The following is a 23,416-nucleotide window of genomic DNA, read 5'->3' on the forward strand; positions in this document are numbered from 1 at the left end:
TCTGTATCAGTTCGGTACAGCCTACAGCTCCCTTCACTAAATTAACGATTCGTAGCCGACTTTAGCTACTTGAATCCCAGCTACACAACATGCTAGTCTCGTGAGTAACACAGTAGCCTTCCTGCTCATGTCCATCACCACCTGGATTCAACCCAGTAAGCAACGCGACACCCCTTCCTGGACAAGCCAATCGCCATCAAGCTTGTGGGACCTGACACTGGACATCAGCACAAGCGAGTCGCTGCCTCATGTCGGGATGTAACCCTACGATTTAGGAAGTCTGCCAGGCTAGAAGGATCTTGCCCCACCGTGGCACCAGCGCGGAACCCCTCGTCGAACGTCCGGCAGTCGCAGCCACTTGTCGTCGTCTGCAAAAAGCTGCTCGATTGCCCGCGCGGACTGCGCTCGCTGCGGACAAACATCCGCAACATCGTACTGGCGCGCCCGAAATCGCGCGCAGGCGCAGAGGATATCAGCCCACACCGGTGATAGGACGACGACACCGACGCACTGCGCTGCTCAATGAAATCTGCGCACACGATCGGCGCGCCGCGCTGAGGCCACAGGCCTAGTCGGCGGCGGCCCGCCCGCCTATGTTTTCCCGCTCTGCCATAGGGGCTCCAGGGGAGCACCTTCGCGAAGAGTCTTTCTCGCCACTCTTCTCTGTCGTTCGTCGCAGTATCAGGAGGACGCATCATGATAATCAGTCAATGCCAGAGTCAGGCGACTCAGGCCGCCCCAGTCGTCGCGGTGCAGCCATCACGGAGAAGCGCTGTATGAGTAGTGCGACAGTTCACTTACGCATGTTTGAGACATTGCACCGGTGTACGCGACGATGACGCGTCTATAGGTTGCATGACACCGGACAATGTGAGCGACCTGCCGACGTCCCCGTTGCTCAAATACTGATCCGCTCTTTAGGATCGGTATGTACGTACGCGCAGAGAGCGATCGCGACCAGGGCAATGCGCCCCGCGGCCTCCACACAGCGACATACTTACTAGGGCCGGCTGTCCGGAGGTGGCGAGAGCAACATGCATCACGTCCCGCCCGACGCTTCAGACCTGCATCCTCTGAATCCCGATCCGACAAAGAGGCGGCGGCGCGGAACAGGTAACATGGGCCGCACTCCGACGTCGGCAGACTCCAATGCTGCTCCCCGAGGCTCACCGGAGGAGGCCTTGGACCCTGGCGCAAACCTCCTGTCAAACGTCGCACCCTTGATCTGAGCCCAAAATGTGAACTCGACATCTAGACAGTGACGGTCACTTGGTCAAGCAGCTGCGACGAAGGGTCTGTGGTGCACGGTCCGTGACCTGCCAGTGCATGTTTCAATCCTTCTGTCCGGCACTTGAAGCAAGCCCTCTCTATGGGCGCATTCTGGTACGCGTCAGCAGTTCAAGAGTACGCTTCCACGACTGAGACGGCTTCAGGTAGACTCGATTGCGATATACATACGCGTCATGGGACCCAGGCCTCTACTCGCAGATGGTGGCGACTTTGCAAGCGATCGCCAAGTCTCGAAAATCGTTTCCATGCATGACCGGTTCACCCGGCCGTTGCGTCCTCGGGTTCTCAAACTCGCTATCGACGTTTCTGTGATAACCGGGGTCGGCGTAAACCACAGACGTGCATTACGGTCGCTGAAGCACCGGCACCGGGCTCGCCTGCAGGCAAGTATGTACGTAAGTTCAAACAAGACTGGAAGCACACTGACATAGACCCGCATATACTCACTCATGAAACTCGAAATACAGCGCAGCCTGGCCCATGGATACCGGGGAAATCCGCACCCTCGATCGCGCGAACACGCTGTAAGCATTTAAACTTGGAAGTTCTGAAGGAAGCGCCACCGATCCGACGCTGCGCGGAGGCGTCCTGGAGGCGTCAACTCCGTCACTTCTGACCTACCGCTACGATCGCATGTGAACATGTGAATACACATTTAAACATGCGCATCGCCGGCGTACCTAGAGTCGGCTACCGACGTGTGCACGCGGCCAGGCGAACCCGTCCCTACCGTCGTCCATTGCAAATTGGATATTCAATATGAGTCGGTTGTAGGAGTATGTGGGTCACTTCCATCTGTTGTGGACGCCTCTCGTCGCCTCAAAATAGACTTCCAGCTGTTAACCGGGTTATCATTATACAATTCCGGATACTACATCTACAGTACAATAAGCAGCGTGCGCTGCAGCAAGGGGTTATACTCCACGGTGGCACATAGAAGTGGGGACCGCGCATTACAGAGTCGTAAGCATTACGCGGCGGGCAAGATACCGAACCGTTTTTTACATCTGCAAGATGGCAATCATTGAGCGACTGCGCGTAAGCGTTCGAAAGGCAGAGGGAACGCACCAGCCACTGCCACCACTTCTCGACCCAGTTGCGGGGAGGGGGCTCGTCGTAGGTCTCCGCCTCGATCTCCTTGAGGCCGGTGATGAAGTCCATGTCCTCGGGCCGGACCATGGGCGTGCGGAAATAGAGCTTCGCGCCGATGTAGAGGATGGGGAAGAGCGCGAGCGGGAGGTAGTTCGTGACGAACGTGTCCGTCGCCCACTTGCCCTTCAGGAACACTGCCCAGCCGGAGAACTGCACATCGCGCGCGTTAGCCGTGCGGTCTATGTGAAGGACAGGGTGTGGGGTACTCACGAAGCAGATGAAGAGGCACATGAAGATCGCGTACCAGGCAGCGTACGGCTGCAGCACGTGAGCGTACGGGAGCGTCGCACGGTCGAAGCCCTGGAGCTTGAAGCCCTTGTAGAAGCGGACGTACGTCACGCTGATACCGAACCACGTCATGAGTCCGGCGATGGAGGTCACTGGGAAGAAGAGCGTTAACACGCTGCTCCGCACGAGTCTTGGCAGGCGTATGCCGGCGACTTACTGTTAACGAACCACCCGAAGACCCGGCCGGATCCAGTCGACACACCCATGTATGCGAGCGTGGAGAACGCGGCGCAAGTGAGGAGAGAGACGATGGGGAGGCCGTTCTTGGTGACCTTCTTGAAGATCTTGGGCGCATTGCCGACAGTGGCAAGGCCGTCTGTAAGGTGTCATGCATAAGTATCGAGCGTCTTCGTGAGGATGCAGTAACGTACAGAGTGCACGGGAACTCGTGTACAAGTCACTAGACGCAGCGGACCACGCGGAGGTGAGGAGGGCGGCGTTGATGACCGATGGCAGTCCTGTGATACCGGCTTTGCGGATGGCAATGACGAAGGGCGACTTTCCAGCATCGGAAGTCGTAATGCCCAGACCCGGGTCCGAAGAAGGCACGAGAAGGCCAATGATGGTGACACCGCCGATGTAGAAGAGCAGGATACGGACGTAGACGCGCTTGATGGCCTTGGGCAAGTTGCGACGAGGGTTCTTCGCCTCACCTGCTGCAATCTGTGATTTCCGTCGCATAAGTGTCACGTAAGTTGGGGAGGAAGGGAGTACGTACAGCAACAATCTCCGTGCCGATGAAGGAGAACGCAGCCTGGGTCAAGACAGCGAAGAACCCGAGGAACTGGCCCTTGGCGCCCGCGATCCCGTCGTACTGCACAAACGGACCCGGGTTCTTCCAGTAGCGGAAACCAAGACGGTCGTGGTTGGGACCACCGCCGAGGTCGAGGACGATACCGAGAATGATCAGACCGGTGATAGTGATGACTTTGATGGACCTGCATCGACACGGTTAGGCGGGCGGAGATGCTGCGAGGGGGCGGGAATGACATACGCGAAGATGAACTCGCACTCTCCGTACACACCCGCACCGAACATGTTGATCGTGATGACCACGACCAAGCAAATCGTTATCCATACGGCGTTGTTGACCGATTGATTCCAAAAATTGATTAGGACGGCGGCCGCGCTCAGTTCCGCAGGAAGGATGATAGTCCAGTTATACCCTGAGTAAGCGGTCAGCTCGGTTGTACTCTCATCCGCACTGCTTGCAGCCGCGCCGCAGTGGGTACGCACAGTAATTCCAGCCCTGCGTGCGGTTTATCAGCAAAACGCCGCAGTATGCCATGTCATCACGACTTACCATAACGAAGGAGAATGCCGGGTCGACGAAGCGCTCTGCGAGCTTGATGTGACCGCCGGGTAGCGGGAGGTATGCGACCATCTCTCCGAGAGAAATCTGAGGTGATCCAGGTCGTGTGAGGGAATTGGACGATTTTCGCGGGACTAATTGTACGCACCATGACACTGTAGCAGACAGTTCCGACGACACCATAACCGAGAAGTAGACCGATGGGACCTCCTTGCTGCAGCGAGGTCGCGGTACCCAAGAACAGACCAGTACCGATGACACCACCGATACTATACGAGACGTGAGTTTAGCATAGGCGAATACCGAGAATGGTAAATTCAACGAACCTGATCATGGCAATGTGCCTGTTCTTGAGTTGACGCTTGAGGGTGTGCTCCGCGTGCACGGGCACCTGGTTCTCGGAATCATAGTCCAGGTGCTTCTCCGCGACGACCTCGTGAACGAGATGGGGGTCTGAGCCCTTGTCTTCGACGCCCATGATGGCTAGTGAGAGAGACAGAAGACTGCGGATGCGGGATGTGGAAGGGGGGATCCTCTCATTGGCAGCGGAGGGGAGCAGACAATTTATATACTGCGATCCATGTGCCGTCTGGCGCTTGCAGGAAAGGGCCGTGGATGTCTGTATTGGGAAGATAGGTACGGCAGAGAAATTTGCCCGCGATATGACTGGAGGATTTCAGCCTGAGCCAAGGCCCAAGCGATCCTCTCCAGCATCTCTCGCAGCTATCAATCTCCCGACCTTTCCGGCCTGCGCTGCCACTCCCGCCAGCTACCCACCTATAGCCGCGCTCACACACGCTGGAACCAGTGCACGCAGAGCTCGGATGAGTGCCGGGCAGGTGCCTGCAGCTGCCCGCAAAGGCAGGCGGGACGCGGGAGAACAGCCGCACTCTCCCCAGTCGGGCTCGATCGTGCAGGACGGGCACGGGCGTCTATCTGTGGAGGGTGAAAATCAATCTGCCGTGTGCAGTCGTCGTATCTCAAGATCGTTAGCCGATGCGGGGTAAGATCATGGGCCGAACCTTACCATATCTCGTCGCCCTCGTCGCTCGTAGCACACCGAGAGTTCGCTTACGATTCAAGGGCCCATGTGCTCTCTCAAGCCCCAAACGTCGCCTCGGCTGATGCGCGACACCGTCGTCCGCAGCTGAGTCAAGAAGTACTGGGACGCCGCCGTTCTCCCGCGCTCGTTCGGGGGAAATCGCGAGCGCACTGGTCCCGCAAAGATAGGAGGCGCGGTTGCCAGAGTCGGGATTTCGGAAGACGCCTCGAGAACGTCCACGTCTGTCCATACTCGATCGGGACATATGTTTCCCCCGCGATCATTGATCGCGGGGCCCACCGGCGCCTCAGCGCCACCGTTACGCGTACTTGTATCCACTGTCTCTCTCACCGCGCCCGACGGATCCTGGCACTGCGCGAGGCTGAGCATCCCAGTCTGCCAGCGGACGACAGCGTGTATCTGGCAGCCAAATACCCGCGTAGGAGCACAGCGGACCGCGGAGCTGACGAATTCAGCGGTCAGCGGAAATTATGCAGCTCACGCGACTCCACCTCCATCCCGGTCGGTTTCCACCACTGTCACGGGTAAGCGAGAGCTGCTCAGGCACCGTCTCCTCACTCCCGTCTCTTTAACAGCAGCTAAGCGAGCCCTATCTCTTGGAAGAGTGAAACGCCGGGCTGTGCAGGACGCCGCCCTGCAGATACGCTGAGGCACCCGATAAAAACGCACCCAGGTCGCCGGGACGCCGTCTCTCGAATCTTTGTGCTAATCCGGAGCGCGAAATGGATCCGTATTTTTGTCCAGTTCTGCCACCATCGCCGCCATCTGTCAACGGTAGACTGTGCGCACGGTGGCGGCGGCTCGTACAAACACACCGCAAGCTACGACTCCGAGTCCGATAACCTGAACAGGATCCCTTCCACCTCCGCCATCTCCATCTCGTCCTCCTCGGAGTCGTCTGGTAATGGCGCATGACCAGCGGACGACCCCGCCCCGCCTCTCGACTGCGGCTGGGTCCGACTCCGAGGCCGATACCATTCACCCGTCGCAGCGGACGCTTCGGTGCCGCGAACCATCGACGCCCCCGGTCCCTCCATAAAAGGGACAGTCCAGGGCGCAGGCGCGGAGGCGGCGAAGGCCTCGTCCGTGAGAGCAAGCGAAGGCACAGACGGAGGACCCGATAACGAGCCCGCTGCGCTGTCCGCGCCATCAGCGATAGACGCATCAGCATATCGCTCAGTCGAGCGTCCCACCCGCTCCCCCGCTACGCCAGTAAAGGGAAGTATTCGCCCAGACCCCTCGGGCGCGTCCGGGCCCGCCGGCGGTAGCGTAGATGGGCCAGCCACAGGCGCCGCGTCTGGAGGGGGACCAAGTACCAACGGCGTAGACTGAGAGTCCTCATCGGGGTCGTCGAAGGCGCCGTGGGACCTCATCGGCCAGAGGCTGAAGTCGTAGGTCACACCCTTCACAGGCGGTGTCGGTTTCAGGATGCTTCGTGGCATTTCGACCGCCGCAGGGACAGGTTGTGGGAGCTCTGCTGCGGGCGGCTCGTCCACGGCGGCAGGGACAGGTTCCGGGGGCCATCCCGCAGGCGGCCCGTCGACGATGATTCGTGCGTAATCCGGCACAACTGGTGGCGGCTCCAGGAAGGAGACCTCTTCCCTAAACTTCACCTTCCGGCGCTCCATCAACGACGCGACGCGGTCCTGTTCGAACCGCACCCTCTTCGCCGCCCGCATCCCCTCCGTGGTGTCGGGATGCTCCGCCGCAGCGCGCTGCCGCTTCAGCGCGCCGAGCGAGATGTGGCAGCCCGCCGGCAGGTTCCGCTTGAAGGACGGTGCGCGCACTGTTGGCTTGTCGAACCGGTAATAATGCAGCCCTTGCAGGGCTGCCTGGATGGCGTTCGTGTTGCGGATGTGTATGTTCCGCATAGTGCTCGCGAGGGACTCCATTGGCGGGGAGGGGACGTAGTACCCGCGAGGACCGTTGTATGGCTTGTCCGCGAAGTCGCGTACGAAGTCCGGCTTCTGCGGATACCTCTGGGTCGGCTGTGCCCGCAGAAGAGTATCTGAGGTGCCAGTGTCATATGTGGTAGATGAACCTGTGTGCCGATTAGCTCGGTGCACGAGTAATATATGGCATATACGCACGTTCATATGACGGTGGAGGCGATGCTGGCTCGTCCGTGCTTTCATTGCCTCGGGCCCGTTTGTGCGGAGACTCGCCATCCTCTACCGCCTGACGCGCCTTTCGTTTGCGAGACCTCGACGGTGGGGCTTCCGACTCCGACTCCGATTCTGGTGCGTCAGATGACGGAGTCGGCGGAGGCAAGCGGTCGATGAGCGGAGACAACATCTCTATCGTCTCACGCTGCTCCATATGCTCTATCGCAACCTCGAACGAATCAATACAACGCTGCAGCTCGTCCGGCGCCTGTCCAGGGACGACATGCCTCCGGTGCGCCACATCGGGCGCGTTCGTGAACCGTTTTTTCCACAGGTCGACCGGGATGAACGGCTCCTCGCGCTCCTCGAGCATCGGGCTCTCCGCAGGCCGCCCTCGCTCGCGCAGCCGCTTGTTGCGCTTCTCGAGCGCGACGAAGCGCGCCATCTTCGCGTTCTCGCGCGCGCGTGCGCCGTCGTAGTCGAGTTTGTACGCGACCTGCCGCAGCTCCAGCGCGAACTCGCGCCGGTCCGCCTGCTCGAGCCCGAGCTCGGGGATGGGGAAGCGCGCGCGGGCGGCGTGGAAGTTGACGAGCGTGACGTGCCCGTCGCCGCCGATGAGCATGTTGCGCAGCTCGGCCTCGCCGTGGAGGATGCCCCGCTGGTGCAGGATGATGTAGGTCTGGTAGACGACCTTCTTGAGCACGGCGGGCATGTCGGCGGAGGCTTCCATCCAGAAGGAGGTGTGTGGGAGCTCCATGAGGAGGGAGATGGAGTGAGCGCTCTCGTAGAGGTTGATGATGTTGGGCACGATGAAGCCCTGCAGCGCTCGCATGTAATATGGCGAGGAGTAGAGTTTGAGCTGTGGTATGGGGGTCACTATACTGAAAGGTCGTAGAGGTTTAAGAGGAATATACCTCAGAGTAAAATCCTCGCCACTGATCGCGCGAAGCACGAGACCAGCTAGATACGTTCATTTGAGCTTATGATATGGATTAGATGATGATAACATACCTCTTGCACAGATAAGTTACTTCGGTACCGTCGATCTTGGCCCTCATAATGCTGGTGGCGCATGTGGCGTCAACTGTGGCAAGTAAGAACTCGTCTCTCGATCCCGCTAGAGAGCTTGAGACAACGCACCAGAAATGTTACGCAATGTTACAGCGTCTGACAGAGGCTTGTTCTGTGTCCAAAGCCACTTGTTCACGGGGATATAGGCGGGTTGCTCGAGAAGACCGCCCGGGATCTTAGGTGCATTTATTTCGTCGTCTTCTTCGTCGCTGCTGGACGTGTCAAGGGCCGGCCTGACAGTCCAGTCGACACGGGCATTGCATCTCGACTGGAACGCTCTCGGAAGTCGAGGAGGACGGGGCTGTGGCGTATCGGCGTAGGGCGCGTACAACGCAGTGAAGAACGAGCTTCGTACTTCCCCGTCCACAGGTGCCGGCCCCATCGCCACAGGCTCAGGTTGTGGATATCCCAGTCTCGCAGACTGATGTGGCGCGACTCTAGGAGTAGCAGACCGATGTGGCGCTGCTATATGAGCGTCATGTTCTCTCCTCCGGCCTTGTCTAAGAGGGATGCGCTTTGGTGGCGGGGCCGGTGGTGCCGATGCCCAGGATGTGAGAAAGCCGAACATTGAGAGATAGGGAGGGCGTAGCAGATGGTGGTAAGAGTGAAGGTGCGCGCAAGGGGTGGTAAGGTTTATGAGCCATCCGTGTTATTTGTCTGGCGGGCGGTGATGTGCGTGCCAGTGTGCCACCGCCAGCTGCAGGCAACGCCTTGTGTCTGAATAGGTCATGCTCGTTTCGGCACAAGCACCCGTGCCGCCCTTGTTGTCTTTAGACGCTCGTCAGCTAGCCGTAGCACCGCCACCCACCGGCGTCTCCCGCTCAATCGCCCTCGTCGGTTGTGGCGCTCTCCTTGCACCTGCACCACACGCATCCTCGCTAAGCTCTTCCAAAACAAAACGCACTGCGACCGAGGTGCACACACATTCTCCCAGTAATATGACCACGCTTTCCCGGGAGAACAAGCACAGGGTCAGAACCGGTGTCAGTGAGTGGGACTGATTTCGAAGAGAGGGCTGCGCTCGTAGGGCATACGCCCCCCCGGCCCTCGTTGACGTCAAGCGTCAGTCACTCATCAAACCTATATATTGTGGGTCCCTGGTCAGGGTGGAGCGGGGGCAAAAAGAGCAGGTAAGATCAAAAGCTGTGCCGGACCACCATGTCGTCTGTCGCCCGCGCAATTGCGTGACTCGGAGTCTGCGAGTTAATTAACGTGTAGCCTCTGGCCCTATATTTCTCCGGACGAGCACCGCGCCCACTTCGAACCCAGGCACCCGCAGGTCTCATGGATCCCGGCCGTCCTCAGCTACAGTCAACTGACCACTGGAGCTATGCCTACACTGGAACTCACCTAACTCGAAATGGGCCATTGCCCACCACTAATTATATGGCGACGGGGAGAAGACCTGTTGAATGCACATGGACGGTGACCTTGCAAGCACCTGCTCGCTTCCGATCACAAGGTTCTTAGCATCCCTGCTTCACAAAAAGTCCGAAAGTCGGGGCCGCACGGGCGGTAGAGCATCGTGCTCCACCGCCAGCGAATGAGGCGACGCTGCGACTCACAAACAATCCCGGCAACTTATACCAGGTGGCGTCACTTGTGGTATAGATACCGGACCCGGTCTCTTATTTGGTTCTACCGTATCACCACTGCCAGTGTTTCACAGTGAGTGTGAGCAGTCTGCGTTGGCATCAAAACTCACCGTTCCTTCTTCATGCACGACCAGATCACGATGTACGGGAGCGGCCCGCGACTTACGGCTCAGTCTCGGACCTCGACCACCAGTGGATCCTCGGAGTATCAGTCGTCCCAAACATACCTGCCCAATGCATACCGCGGACTCACGCGTCGCTTCCCTTCGTGACCACTCTTCGCGCTTATTCTTCGGAAGGCATATGCTGTGTCGCTGCTTAGTCGGGGGCAATAAGCATGCGCCTTGTGCAACCGGTCATGTTCTTCGCTGCAGCGCATGCATATAATCGCCCTCATTGCGAGCGGTCCTCTAGGCATCTGGCCCATCCGACTCGCTATGCTCCGCTTGACTCTCCTGGCGGTCTTTACGCTGCCGGCCGTGGTGACATTCGTCGCCGCGGTGTCCTCGCAGTCGTACACCTGGAAGAACGTGAAGATCGGAGGCGGAGGCGGCTTTGTGCCTAACATTGTCTTCAACCCGTCTCAGAAGGGGCTTGCGTTCGCGCGTACTGACATTGGCGGCGCGTACAAGCTCAATGCTGACGACTCTTGGACACCCCTGCTTGACTTTGTAGACGATGCTCGCTGGAACTACTGGGGCGTTGATGCGATTGCTACTGACCCCGTAGACCCCAAGCGTCTCTACTTGGTACGTGTTCGCAGCTCATCTCGTACAACTCTCAAAGATCTGACACGAACACATTTCACCAGGCGACGGGAATGTACACCAACTCTTGGGACCCCAACAATGGACAAATCTTGATCTCTACTGACCAGGGCTCGACCTTCACTCCATCGGTCCTCCCGTTCAAGGTCGGCGGCAACATGCCCGGTCGCGGAATGGGCGAGGTATACAGCGCTGGCTTTCAGCAATTCAGCCAATCTGATGGGCATGATTACTTGACGTCCTATAGCGACTTGCGATCGACCCCAACAGCAACAACATCCTGTTCTTCGGCGCGCGCAGCGGAAACGGTCTCTGGAAGTCATCCGACTTTGGTGCGACTTGGACCCAGATCAAGAATTTCCCGAATGTCGGTATGCACTTTCAACTGGACCTGGTGCAAAGCGCGCTTGTTGACGCAGACCTCTGCAGGAACGTACGTTCCGGACCCTACGGACACCTCAGGATACAACAACGACATCATGGGACTGTCCTGGGTGACCTTCGACACCACCTCCGGCTCGTCCGGAAAGGCGACGCCCCGCATCTTCGTCGGCGTCGCGAACAAGGGTAGCGACAACATCTTCGTGTCGAGTGACGCGGGTGCGACCTGTAAGTGTTCTGCGACTACAGTTCGATTTCAGACCAGCACGAGCTGACTTCCATGGCAGGGAAGGCGGTCCCCGGACAAAACAACACCTTCATTCCTCACAAGGGTGTCCTGTCTCCCGCTGAGAAGGCTCTGTACATCTCGTACTCCGACGGCGCAGGACCTTACGATGGCACGATGGTAATCACTACGACTCGCGAAAGAGTGGACAGCTAGCTGATAGGTCGTATAGGGAAGCGTCTTCAAGTACGACTTGACTGCTGGAACTTTCACCGACATCACTCCCGTTTCTGGAGGCAAATCTTGCTATCTTACTGTTGGTAGCACGAGGCTAAGCTATGTTTATTAGGCGATCTGTACTTCGGCTTCGGTGGTGTCGCCGTCGACGCACAAAAACCCGGCACAATAATGGTCGCCGCGCTCAACTCCTGGTGGCCAGATGGGCAAATCTTCCGCTCTACAGACGGCGGAAAGACCTGGACCGGTCTCTGGGCATGGCAGTCGTACCCAACGCTGAACCGCTACTACACCTACGACGACACGCTCGCACCATGGATTGGCCCGGACCTGACTTCCTCGGACCTCGTCATGCAGATCGGCTGGATGATGGAGGGCCTCTCCATCGACCCCTTCGACTCGAACCACTGGCTCTACGGCACGGGCGAGACCATCTACGGCGGGCACGATCTGCTCAAATGGGACACCGCCTCGCGCAACATCACCCTCAAGTCGCTCGCCGACGGCATCGAGGAGACGTCCGTGCAGGGTCTGATCTCGCCGCCCGTGGGCGCCCATCTCATTTCCGCAATTGGTGACGTCGACGGTACGTCTATTGTGTTCTGCGGTCTATCATGATAGAAGCTGAGTGTCGTCACCAGGCTTCGTCCACACGAGCCTGGATTCGGCGCCGCTGGTCTCGTACACGAACCCGACCTATTCGAGCTCTTCCGACATCGACTACGCTGGCAACGTCCCGGCTACCATCGTTCGGATCGGAACGACCACGGACGGCTCGCAAGGGAAGCAGGTTGCCATCTCGACCGACTCTGGCGTGACTTGGTGAGTACGGCATGCACGAACCCAGGTAGACGTTTTCTATAGGCAGTGCTCATACGATGGAACAGGTCGCAGGACTACGGCGCACCCGACGACGTCGGTGGCGGCAAGGTCGCACTCTCGGCCAACGGCGACACCGTGCTGTGGAAGACCTCCAGCAACGGCATCATGGTCTCGCAGTACACGAACCCCTTCGCCGCAGTGGCGTCGCTTCCGTCCGACGCGGCCATCGCGTCCGACAAGAAGAACAACTCCATCTTCTACGGCGCGTCCGGCTCGAAGTTCTTCGTCTCCACCGACGGCGGCAAAACGTTCGCGGCGCAGGGCAGCCTCGGCTCGTCGACGTCGCCATTCAGGGTCATCGTCCACCCGAACGTGACCGGGGACGTCTGGGTGTCTACCGACAAGGGCCTCTTCCACTCGACGAACACCGGCGCGAGCTTCACCGCCATCTCCGGCGTCTCGCAGGCCTGGTCCATCGCCCTTGGTGCGCCGAAGACTGCGGGCGGGTACCCTGCCCTCTTCGCGGCGGCCAACATCGGCGGCGTGGGCTACTTCCGGTCGGACGATGCTGGGGTCAACTGGGTGAAGGTCAACGATGCTGCGCACGGCTTTGGATCGGCGAGCGCGAACGTGCTCGCTGCTGATCTCCGCGTCTACGGCCGGTAAGCTATCATTCGCGTCTGAGCAGTAGTGGGCTTGACTAATTCAATGATACAGGGTATTCGTTGGAACGAACGGACGCGGTATCTTCTACGGAGACGTAGCCGGTTCCGCCCCTGCCCCCACTGCAACTGCCCCCGCCTCGACAGTGTCCGCCCCCGCACCATCCTCCACGAAGCCTGTGTCAACCTCCGCACCTGCGTCTACTACGGCTTCCTCAGCCCCCGCCACTTCGGCTCCTGCCAGCTCCCACACTTCGGCGCCCGCCACCTCGCCAGCCTCAGCTCCAGCCTCGACACCGACCGCCCTGGCACCGGTCTACGGCCAATGCGGAGGGCAAAACTGGACGGGACCCACGGTCTGCGCCGGTACGTGAATCCCAGTGTGTGTCGCGAACACTCAGTGCTGACGCGCGAGGCTATAGCGGGTTCGACTTGTGTGACGCAGAACGCATGTGAGTATTGAGGATGGTCGTTCGAGCGCAGTTGCTGACGAAGGGTTCCACAGTCTACTTCCAGTGCGTCCCCTCCTAAACGCCCATTGGATCCTGGAAAAACATTTCAAGCATAAGTTGGGCGGCATGGGACTGCTGGTGCAGAGCGGGTTTACCGAAACCCTGGATCCACGTACAGATAATGAACTACATGCCACGGATTCGAGGGTATATCCAGGAAATGTTACGAGTTCTTCCACTCTTCCTCCCAGACCTGTGAACATGTCGCTTCAATTCGGTTACATGCCATGAAAAGCCGTGCTCGGGACGAACCTCAAAGAAGCGGCGTCGTTCGCCGACTCGCACACCCCTGCAGCTGGTTAGATCCAGTTTCTCAAGACGTTCACAGGCGTCGATGATCGGGAATAGCCCTGCGCCTGAAGCAGAGTGACAGGTTAAGTCGCATGATCCGTCCACCAATCAAACGTGTGAACAACATACTCGTAAACTTAGTACTAGCCAGTTCCAGCGTCTGCAGATGCACACAAGACGAGATGTATGGGGCCGCCGTATCATCCACAGAGGTGTTGTTTAGGTTCAGATGCACCAGCTGCGACGACCCCTCGCCAAGGTCATCAGGCTGGGCAAGGCCCTCTAGGTCCGACGACCGCAAGGACGCGATGTTAGCCAAGTTTAGTTGCTGCGAAATTCAATGGCTGTCAGCCCCGGCCGCCGTACACTCACTGAACCCTGAGCACAGCATCCCTCTCGTACCTTGCAACGGCGGCCCACCCTACGGACGAACTGCGCGAGAGCGGCGTCAGGCCCCCGCCTGCCTGTGAACCCCAGCTTGGTGTTCCCGACCAGGTTCACGCGCTCTATATCGGGGCACTCCGCCAGGACGTCCGTCAATGCACGCAGCGTGTCGTCCGTCAACGTCATGGCGGACGTGTTGGAAATCGCAGCGCTGGAGCCCTGGCTTCCTCCCATGGCCCCGATGGCGAGCACCCGCAGCCGGCGGAGTGGTGAGACCACTGCGAGAAGGTCCGCGCTCGAAATTTTCGTGGACGTCAGGACGAGCTTTTCCAGCATGTGGCCTGCGGGTAGGGCGGGGCGTTTGACGAGTGTGAAGGATAGATCCAGACGTTCCAAGTTAGGGCAGATGGTGAACACGGGATTCAGTACCGTGTCACTGAGGGGAGCCTGACGAAGCTTGAGGGAACGTAGGTTGGGCAGTTGGAAGCCTTCCGTGACCCCTAACGCGCTCCATAGCTTCGAAAATGTTGTATCAGTCTATACAGGAGGTCCGTTAGTACGCAAGCCTCGCACGAGGCTTCAATCGCCGGAGGACGCTGTATTCACCCAGTTAGGGATCCCTGCGACCTTCAAAACCTCCAAGTTTTTACAGTTGAGTAGAAGAGGCGCGAGAGAGGCTGGCGTGACGGCGGTATAATTCACGTTCACAACTTGTAGTTGTGGGCAATGCTTGGCCGCTGCATCTAGGGTATTCTGCGCCACTTTCGTGCATCCGCTATACGACTTGTAAGTCGGTTTGGTTCCGGCAGATGCTGTCGATTCCAACAACTTGATGTTGAACTTACCGTAGGTTCAACTTTTGGAGAGCCGGTAGCTTGGACACGGCCGTCGCAAACGTCGCATCCGGAATTTTAGAGAAGCCGGTAAGCTCCAGCTCCCGTAGTTGATCATGGGTGGGCATATCCCCGACTGCGTATATTGTTGGCCGGGTGACGCCGGGGAGGTCATCGGAGAGGACGATAGAAGTGCCTCGCAAGAAGTACTGCAAACAGCAGAAGTTGTGTGAGATTGATTTCAACTGCAGAAATATGTGGCCCATACTGATACAATAAGTCCATGGGCCAGGATCGTCGGACACGTGTGCCTCAGGGTCGTGAAGATCTTCTGGACGAGAGCATCCGGCAGCTCCTTCAGCCACAACCGCACGTTCTCCCACATGGCCTCTTTGGTGGAGAATCGTTGAAAGTTGTCCGCAAACACCTTCAGGCATATGGCCCCTAGTGAGGGTATATGATCCAGAGGGAGAATGCGCTGAGATAGGGCGGCGGCGGAAGGCGCGTTCGCTTGCGCCTGAGCGGTCGGTATGTCATCGTCCGAGTTGGCTTGGCCAATCTCTCTCTTGCGCCGTTTGGCAGGTGGTTGGCCGCTTCGTTGACCCGCTTTTCTTCGCGTACTCATCGCTGTGTGCGGATAGCGCAGAGCTGCAAGTTTGATGTGTGTGGCGCGCCAAGTTCGTGGCCCGACAAGGTTGACCTTATGGCCGCGCGGTAGCGCTCAGCCACATGACGTAGTAATATTGAGCGCCTATGAGGCTACACCGTACTCTTGGTGTACTCAGGCACATAGCACTAGTATAGGACGATAAGTAATTCGTATGGTACATTCCGCAATCACGAAGGTAGTACAGGAGCAGACACGAGTGTCAATAATCCTTAACCCAGCACGCCAGGTAATCTACGTAGCGAACACGAGATGAAGCATCCCATACTGCCGCCCAAAACTGAAAGAAAGCAACAGAAGAGCGCAGAGCCCGGGAACAATCAAAGCAAGGGACGCGACATCTGCTTCACGCCACACGATTCAGTTTCTAGGTCACGAGCACAATTCAAGGGTACACACCTAACATGCAATCAATATGCTCGCAGATGCCACAACCACAGCGCGGACAGCAAAAACGCGGCGGGTCCCACCGTAATCCGCCACAGCACCTTGTCGAAGGCTGCAATCCGCGCCGCCGCATCCTTCTTGCGTAGCAGTACGAGAGTCAGCTGCGGGATGCGCACGAAGACGACCTGCAGGAGGTTGAGCGGCGCGGGGATGTGATTGTCCAAGCCGTACAGCCGGACGGTGCGTATAAATGCACGCCGCGCTTCCATCCCGACGGATCGCGTGTACCGGTCCCAAGGGGAGGACTCGGGTCCTTGAGACGCCGCGAGGAAGGGGTTGACGATCATGGCGTAGATCAGGGAGAAGCACAGGAGGAGGAACATTGTGAGGAGCAAGTACAAGAATGTGATTTGGGTGTCGGTTGGCCCCCCGACAAGGCTGTTGACGGACCAAGTCCCGAGCAGCCAACGGTCCAACGTTTGTGAGAGGAGCATCAAGGAGAGGATGAGGCCGGGTAGGAAGAACAGTGGCGGGATGAAGAGGGCGCGTAGACCCCTCCACGCAAGTACCGCGAGGGGAAGAATCTGTTCCGGACGCAGCAGGAATAGCGGGCTAGTCGGCTGGACGGGAAGGTGGAGGTAGATGAATTCCAAGTACAGACCAAGCAGTACGTTGGATAGCGCGTGAGAGCCAAAATGTGGTGTGTCCGGGAACCAGGAGAGGAATGGCATCAACACTAGGAGAGACGCTATCGTGGAAAGCGGCCAGGGTTGGGCCACTTTCCCCAACGCATATAGCAGGACGAAAGCGTGGCGGACACAACCGAAGTCACCTGATTGGCCGTTCACAAAGACATAGAGGATCCATAAGTATGCGAGATGTGTCCCAACGTTCATGATGTACAGTACCCTAAAGAGCGAGTGAGAAATCATCTCTTGCATCAAAGCTACGCTTACTCACCGAGGAGTAGCACAGCGATCTATGAAGCGCAGCAGGGAGGAAACAACGCCATCTCCTTCGCGGACACTGGGGCGGCCGTACTTCCATGTATCCATTAGGCTAAGATGGATTAGAGGGTGGCTTGTGAGATCGTCTGGGGCGTGGCCGGCCGCTAAGAAATCAATCACTGCAAGTTGTCCTTAGCGCTATATCGATGAGCTGTATAGTAACAGCGTCCTCTTACCTCGTGTGGTGAACGGCGAGTACACATCAATGGGGTATGCCGTCCACAGCACCTCTGCTATCTCGTCTGCGGTCCCAGCGTCTTCAAGGTACTCGGACCACACGCGAAGAGCCAGGTAATCGAGGGTGCTAATCCCCAGAGAATGTTGGTTTTTTTCGTGCCACTGATTCCAAACGTCGCGTCCGCGCGATGCTGTGACTCCTGCAATTGATTTACGGTAATGCAAGAGGACGCATAGGGCGAAAGCAGTTTGCGCGGGTCGCGAGGAAAGCGTAGAAGGATACAGATCATTGGTGTTGTATGTGGCCAGGTCCACGAGGTTGATCTCCGAGGCATACGTTCCTACGTGGGGCACGACTGTCTCGCTAGAGTCGTGGTGAGCCTCTTGCGTTGGGCGGCGGCTAGGTAATAGAGGGGTTCGTTCGGACGGTCTGTTAGACCCGCTAGAGTCACCGTTTGCACTAGCCATAGTGTTCCCGGGTGTATAACCCTAGCGTACGACCTTGCTGAAAACTTGTAGACGGGAGTGCAGTGGTGGGGGAGCAGAGACAAGCTTGAAGGCAGCTCGGAGTTATTGCCAACATACAAATACAGGCAGTGATGACCGCAATCAGTCCGCAGTATATTCTGCCAGACCGTTCCCAGACGGATACAACAGACGTGGCAGCTAGAGCAGTATTCACTCAAGAGCGGACGACGTGGACGCAAAGAGAGTCGGAAGTTGGAACAGAGTCGGAAGTTGAAACAGCATGTAAGCTACAGTCATGGAGGTTGTGAACCACGTGGAAGCGCGTAGTGCGTATAATGGGCGCCTATATGTAGCATAGCAGTGACGCTGTACAACGCGCGAGACGCGCGCGGACCGTTCACTTCTCGTTTGCCACCATGAGCTCGTCAACACCTCTTTTCGAGACAATCGAAGCCGATGAGCCCTCGGAATACGAGCAGCGCACTTCTGCTCAGGGAACTATTAACCCACCACCTACCACCAATTCTGGGTCCAATGCCTCCCGCCCAGCACAGCAGATGGCTTCGAATCCGGGAGACGCAGAGTCAGGTGTGTTTCCGAGACTGTTGCACTAGAGGAGTACAGAGAGATCATACCCGTGTGTGCTCGAAGGTCTTGCTGGCATACTACGACAGGTGCGCTCCCTTGAATCACGTCGCGCGTCCATACAAGTCAGCTCAACGTTCCGTGCCAGTCTGCACACCCCCTAGTCCTCTTCTTCCTCTACTTTTTCCGAGTGGCCGCTATCACAGTCTACATCCTCTGTGGGTTTTTCATATCAAACTATGTCCTTTCCGTGAGTGTATCCCCCCGCGTGACCTCTCTGTTAACGTCCTAAACGTCTGCGCCATGACAGTCCGTGATTGTTGTCGTCCTGCTCGCAATGGACTTCTGGAACTGCAGGGTGCGTACCCTATCACTCGCTTACTCCATCTTAACTGACAGCCTGCCCGTAGAATGTAGCAGGTCGGCGCCTGGTCGGCCTGCGGTACTGGAACCAGGTACGCTCCTCAGCCACATGTCTATCAACCTGCCCGTCCAACCTGCCCGTCCCCCGGTCTCCAGGTCGATGATGACGGCTCAAGCTATTGGGTGTTCGAAAGCCGCGACGTGCGTGCCCTCCGGTTCTCGCGCATATCTCCAGCTCAACTCGCCATTTCACATTGCAGCCATCTCGACCTGCCAACCCCATTGATTCGAAGTACGTCCCCGTCTGTGTACCATGCGCTTCTTCTTCGAACCCTCGTGCTAACGCGCTCCGGCCGCTCCAGGATGTTCTGGGTCAGTCAGACTGCGGTCCACAGCACTGACGTCGCGCTGACGCGCAGATGGGCCCCAGATCGCGGTGTACACCTTCCCGCTGCTCTGGCTCGCGCTCCTGATCGTCTCCTTCCTCAAGTTCAACCTGTCGTACGTTCCCCATTATCCCCGCTGCACCCACTGCGCCTTCGGCCTGCGGTCTGCGCGTGCACGTGTGCTGACTCCCGCTGTCCGCTGTCAGCTTCGTGCCCATCGTCGTCCTGGCGCTCGTGTTCAACGTCACGAACGGCATTGGCTTCACCTACGCGTGCGTACCGCATTCTTTCATCGTACGACGCGACGCAGGGCTGACCGGTGACTGACGGCCTGTCAACGTCCGCGTTCTGCAGCGACCGCGATGCCAAGCAGAAGTGGGCGAACAACCTCGCGTCCTCCGGCTGGAACATGGGCATGGGCGGCCTCGGCGGGCAGATCCTGACGGGCGTGGTCAAGAACAGCGTCGGCCGCGTCTTCGGGTGAAGTACGCGGGGCCCTCGGGCGATTCGCACCGCTATTCTTGCACGCATATATTTTTCATTCACTCGCGCTCTCGGTCGTCATCCCATGCGTCACGACTGACTGGGAGATCTGCAGTATGGAGTGGGGAATGCATGGTGTATTCCTCCTGGATTTCTGTCCGCTCTGCGGAGCGGCATATGAGAGGGGGCGTACATGTGGATCTGAGCGGCCCTGAGCGACGACACGAAGAAGAGCGGTGATCAAACGATGAATGGAAGAGAGGAAAATGCGCAAGAGACAGGGAACATGTCAGAAATTGCGGCGGACGGGGTGTGATAATATACAGTCGGGAGACAGAATTGCAGTGCTGCGACGATGCGGGGTCCAATCTATTCACACAGAATGGGAGAGACCGATGAGAAAGGCGGGGAATATGAACAGCGAACGAGGAGCAGCCGTGATAATGATATATGCCAGATGTGCCCGAGACCTCGCATATAAAGAGAATGTGAACAAGGCGGTCGCAAGCGTGAAGAATAAGAAAAAAGGGAATAAAAGTGTCCAAGTGTGAGACGGGAAAGCAGAAAGCGAAAATGCGAGAGAACCGGGATGTGGCACGGTGAAAGTCGCTAGGCAGAACAGACGGGGCTCGAGCATAAGATGGCATAAACAGACATGTCACATGTCATGCAGTACATCCGATGCGTGGGCGAGAAATGGGACGGGTCATGACATCCAGCCACGCACATCGACGCGCGATGAAGCGACCGTGGGCGTGGCGGGGGCAGTGAGGCCGATAAAGGATCTGCGGCGTCCCTCCGACTTGAACGTCGACACGCGAGGCGTCGAGATCGACGGGAAGGGGTACGAGTTCGACGTAATGGTCAGCGTCGAAGGCGTCCGCGCCGTGAGGGTGGGAGACGGAGGGAAGACGAAGAGTGTCTGAGAGGGTGTCGCCAGAGCCGAGGAAGCTTGGCTTCTCGGCGGAGTAGTTTTGACAGGTCCGCCGCGCAGATGCGCGGGTGGGGTTTCCGGCTTGCGGGACTCTGTGCGTGTCCGGGGGTGCGCGATGGGGGCGTTGACGGGGACGATGGGTGATGCGGGTACTGCAGGAAGTATACCGAGCGGGGGCGGCCGGCGACGGGGTTTGGCCGTACGTGGTGCGCGAGGAGTCAAGTCGAAGGTCGACCTCACAGCTGTGGCCGGCACTGGGGGAAGTGAGAACTTGGTCTTGTGAGCAGGCGCGGACGGGGGCAGGAACAAGCCCGGAGGGCGAGCGGTCAATGTACCAGACATCGGAGGGCTGAAGACGCCAGGACGGCGGAACGGCTGACTCGACGACTCTGACGGCGAGTCGTCTTCTGTGGGCTCCGCACTCGAGCTCCTGGCACCCAGGCTGACGGCGTCGAAGTTGCGGCGCACGCCGAGAAGTTCCTCTTCCTCATCCTCCTCGACGAGATCTTCGCTGAGGATGCTGCCGTTGGTGAGAATGCTGGCTGCGGAACCCTTGCGTTTGCGCTGACTGCCGTACTTCGATCGCCAAGCCGGACCCATCCCGCGACCGTGACCCGTTGATTCAAGTGACGACGAAGACGATTTGCGGGCGATGATGCGGTCTTCCATGGCCTGGTCGAGCGCCTTCGCTTCACGCATCATCTCGATGCTTTCACGGTCATCCTCGGTATCGGTGTCCTCCATCGCTTGACGCCTGCGACCCCACTCCTCTTCCGCGGAGAGTTCAGACGGGGTCGGAGATGAATCTCCCGTTTTCAGTGTCCGTTCATAGTCCAGGAGCTGGTAAATGAGCCTGGGACACGAAGCTACCGTGAGACGGCAATTCGTAATCGATCATCTGGAGAAAGAAGACCTACGACATGTTGGGGCCAACCCACTTGCTCTTTTCTTTGACGAACGAGTACGCGCCTTGCATGCCTTTCAGCGCCCATACCTCAGAGGGGACGCTTGCAGAGCGCTGTGCGGCTGCACGCATAACCAGTGCGATGACCAACGTGGCTGAGCGAGAGACGCCGCATTGGCAGCTACAATTTCAAAGGGTCATGAGATTGGTTCGAAGCAACTTCGAAAGCACGATGTATACGCACTGTACGAGCACGCCGTCTCCACGTTCCAGTGCGCGATCGACGAACGCGAACGCTGCTGGGAACCCTGTGTGCACGAGATCGGACTGTCCGTGCGACCAGTGGAGTTTGAGATAGTGCATGGCGGGTCTGCCGCTGGGTAAGTGCGCGGGGTAGTACGAGGAGTCCCGACGTGTTGAGTCCGTATGTGAGTCGTTCAGGTCGGGGGTCGACATGAACGGGCGCAGAGCTTGTGTGCTCTGCTGGTCGAAATCGGTCTGAACCTCCTTGGCTACGTTCAGGACCGATTTGATGCCTCGCTCCATGAGACCTCTCCAATCTCGAACGTTATCCTCCGAACCGAGCCATATCCCAGGCAAGATCTGAGCGGGCCCATCGGCGTATGCCACGGTGGGGGAGCCATCTCCATCCTCGCCTTTCCTACGAAGGAGGTTCGTACTTGTATTGGGAAGGGAGATGACAGACGGGCGCCGTTTTGGCCCCAGCGAAGGAGTCGGAGGGACTATGTTGGTGGGGTCGACGGCGGGGAGAGTGAGGGAGTTGGATGAGGATTGGGCCGATGGGAGGGTTATGGACAGCTTCTTCATGTTACGGAGGGATCGAGGTTTGCTGGGGGAGGGGAGGATAAAAGAATCGGCGTCAGAAGTGGTGGAAGAGAGGGTGGACGCGGAAGCGGAGCTGTCGCTCGAGAAGAAGGCCACGCCGGGGTTGAAAAGAGGCGTGTCGATGCGAAGGGGCGCAGGGGGACCCTTCCTGCGTGGCGGAAGGGTTGACTGCGGGCGAGGGGTCGCGGCGTCCATGCTGCTGGTTGGTTCAACACGCCGGCGTGTAGATAGCTGTAGCTGCGGGGTGGCCGGGGGAGATGACCCAGAGAAGAAGAGAAAAAAGGGAGAAAAAAGTACAGGGGAGAAGGAGAAGGAAAAGAGGACGGAGGGGGAGGGGGACCCAGCAAGCACTCGGAGAGGGAGGAGGAGGAGGAGGACAAGGGGACGGCGCGACCGACCGCCGACCATAACTGAACTTGGGCGCTTCGCGCACTGTACCACGCTGTTTGTGCGACTTTGTTCCGCGTGGAGGATTGGCAGACGCCCGATCCGGCCCATCGCTGCACGAGGCTCCCACTTGCTCTCGACGCCCGTCCCCTGGTCGCCCGCCGTCCTGTGCTGCCACTCCCGCCTCCCACTCCACCCTCGCTCACCGAGTCCTGTCTCCTGCTCGCGCTCAGTCTGCTGCGGAACTCTCCCGCCTCCACCACTCCTACTGCGCGAGTCGGTGGCTTGGCGCCGCCTCCGCAGGCTGCCGATTTGCGCGGCCAGTCAAGGATGAGCCGACCTCACTTCAACGTCCACTTCAGCATGATGACCCTTTCTGTCCTCCCGCACTCTGCCCAATCCAGGCGCGCGATCAGCTGCAGGCGGGGTGCCATCACAGTCCTAATGTGATCTGCAATTAGGCGTATGGATCCATCGTGAGCAATCACGACAGATTTGCAGGCACTTCCTCTACCTTCAACGACAAGTCTGCAAAAACAAATGATGATACGTACTAGATCAGCACGTACAGCACGCGACGTTAGAATCCGCTCTTCACAAGTTCGCAAGACACGACTGGCAACGTCGGCCGCCTGACATTCCCGTGAACGCTCAGTCTCACACCTCCAAGCTGTTTTGGCTCCGACCGTTATCCTCGCGTTTGAGCCCCTCGCAACGCGACTAGTGCAGCCCGGACTCGTGAAGTTGATCAAACCCTCGGACCCGGTATCCGTGTGCCACGGGCCACATTTGCGACTGTACCGGAGCTCCGGCAACTCATGTTCGCCACGT

At 58.3% G+C, this 23,416-nt stretch overlaps 6 protein-coding genes across 6 annotated transcripts; 2 read left to right on the top strand and 4 right to left on the bottom strand.

Annotated features, from left to right (window-relative positions):
• Window positions 1–2,111: 2,111 nt before the first annotated feature.
• On the bottom strand, window positions 2,112–4,571 carry TRAVEDRAFT_139861 (amino acid permease). Its single transcript, XM_008034878.1, has 11 exons — window positions 4,369–4,571; window positions 4,191–4,311; window positions 4,034–4,129; window positions 3,967–3,979; window positions 3,725–3,896; window positions 3,449–3,668; window positions 3,102–3,393; window positions 2,888–3,046; window positions 2,653–2,822; window positions 2,359–2,592; window positions 2,112–2,297 (listed from the first exon to the last, which is right to left on the bottom strand). Exons 1-11 carry the CDS (start codon window positions 4,518–4,520, stop codon window positions 2,292–2,294), a joined length of 1,635 nt encoding a protein of 544 aa, XP_008033069.1. The 5' UTR covers window positions 4,521–4,571; the 3' UTR covers window positions 2,112–2,291.
• A 1,348-nt stretch (window positions 4,572–5,919) lies between these two features.
• On the bottom strand, window positions 5,920–8,663 carry TRAVEDRAFT_68478 (uncharacterized protein; the record flags this gene model as incomplete). Its single annotated transcript, XM_008034879.1, has 5 exons — window positions 5,920–7,146; window positions 7,196–8,069; window positions 8,125–8,170; window positions 8,222–8,294; window positions 8,351–8,663. The coding sequence occupies 5 exons, from the start codon at window positions 8,661–8,663 to the stop codon at window positions 5,927–5,929; spliced, it is 2,526 nt and encodes an 841-aa protein (XP_008033070.1). The 3' UTR covers window positions 5,920–5,926.
• A 1,634-nt stretch (window positions 8,664–10,297) lies between these two features.
• TRAVEDRAFT_55584 (uncharacterized protein) lies at window positions 10,298–13,664 on the top strand. Its single transcript, XM_008034204.1, has 12 exons — window positions 10,298–10,625; window positions 10,688–10,825; window positions 10,891–11,014; window positions 11,073–11,252; window positions 11,312–11,430; window positions 11,483–11,546; window positions 11,600–12,073; window positions 12,129–12,309; window positions 12,375–12,971; window positions 13,027–13,337; window positions 13,394–13,423; window positions 13,477–13,664. Exons 1-12 carry the CDS (start codon window positions 10,314–10,316, stop codon window positions 13,500–13,502), a joined length of 2,556 nt encoding a protein of 851 aa, XP_008032395.1. The 5' UTR covers window positions 10,298–10,313; the 3' UTR covers window positions 13,503–13,664.
• Window positions 13,442–17,734, bottom strand: TRAVEDRAFT_62207 (RNI-like protein). Its single transcript, XM_008034280.1, has 13 exons — window positions 17,229–17,734; window positions 17,006–17,171; window positions 16,878–16,954; window positions 16,129–16,781; window positions 15,762–15,786; window positions 15,260–15,618; window positions 15,004–15,200; window positions 14,765–14,933; window positions 14,177–14,674; window positions 13,904–14,102; window positions 13,736–13,839; window positions 13,600–13,676; window positions 13,442–13,516 (listed from the first exon to the last, which is right to left on the bottom strand). The coding sequence occupies exons 1-12, from the start codon at window positions 17,695–17,697 to the stop codon at window positions 13,647–13,649; spliced, it is 2,946 nt and encodes a 981-aa protein (XP_008032471.1). The 5' UTR covers window positions 17,698–17,734; the 3' UTR covers window positions 13,442–13,516; window positions 13,600–13,646.
• Window positions 17,735–18,113: 379 nt separating this feature from the next.
• Window positions 18,114–19,577, top strand: TRAVEDRAFT_62208 (DUF846-domain-containing protein; the record flags this gene model as incomplete). Its single annotated transcript, XM_008034281.1, has 11 exons — window positions 18,114–18,285; window positions 18,349–18,371; window positions 18,431–18,532; window positions 18,593–18,640; window positions 18,693–18,737; window positions 18,802–18,846; window positions 18,906–18,937; window positions 19,008–19,017; window positions 19,076–19,146; window positions 19,238–19,303; window positions 19,386–19,577. 11 exons carry the CDS (start codon window positions 18,114–18,116, stop codon window positions 19,513–19,515), a joined length of 744 nt encoding a protein of 247 aa, XP_008032472.1. The 3' UTR covers window positions 19,516–19,577.
• A 643-nt stretch (window positions 19,578–20,220) lies between these two features.
• On the bottom strand, window positions 20,221–22,393 carry TRAVEDRAFT_112206 (uncharacterized protein; the record flags this gene model as incomplete). The annotated part of the gene is made up of 3 exons (XM_008034880.1): window positions 20,221–21,301; window positions 21,366–21,533; window positions 21,597–22,393. 3 exons carry the CDS (start codon window positions 22,391–22,393, stop codon window positions 20,221–20,223), a joined length of 2,046 nt encoding a protein of 681 aa, XP_008033071.1.
• Between the last annotated feature and the right edge of the window lie 1,023 nt (window positions 22,394–23,416).

This window comes from Trametes versicolor (assembly GCF_000271585.1).
Source record: "Trametes versicolor FP-101664 SS1 unplaced genomic scaffold TRAVEscaffold_1, whole genome shotgun sequence".
NCBI lineage: Eukaryota > Fungi > Basidiomycota > Agaricomycetes > Polyporales > Polyporaceae > Trametes > Trametes versicolor.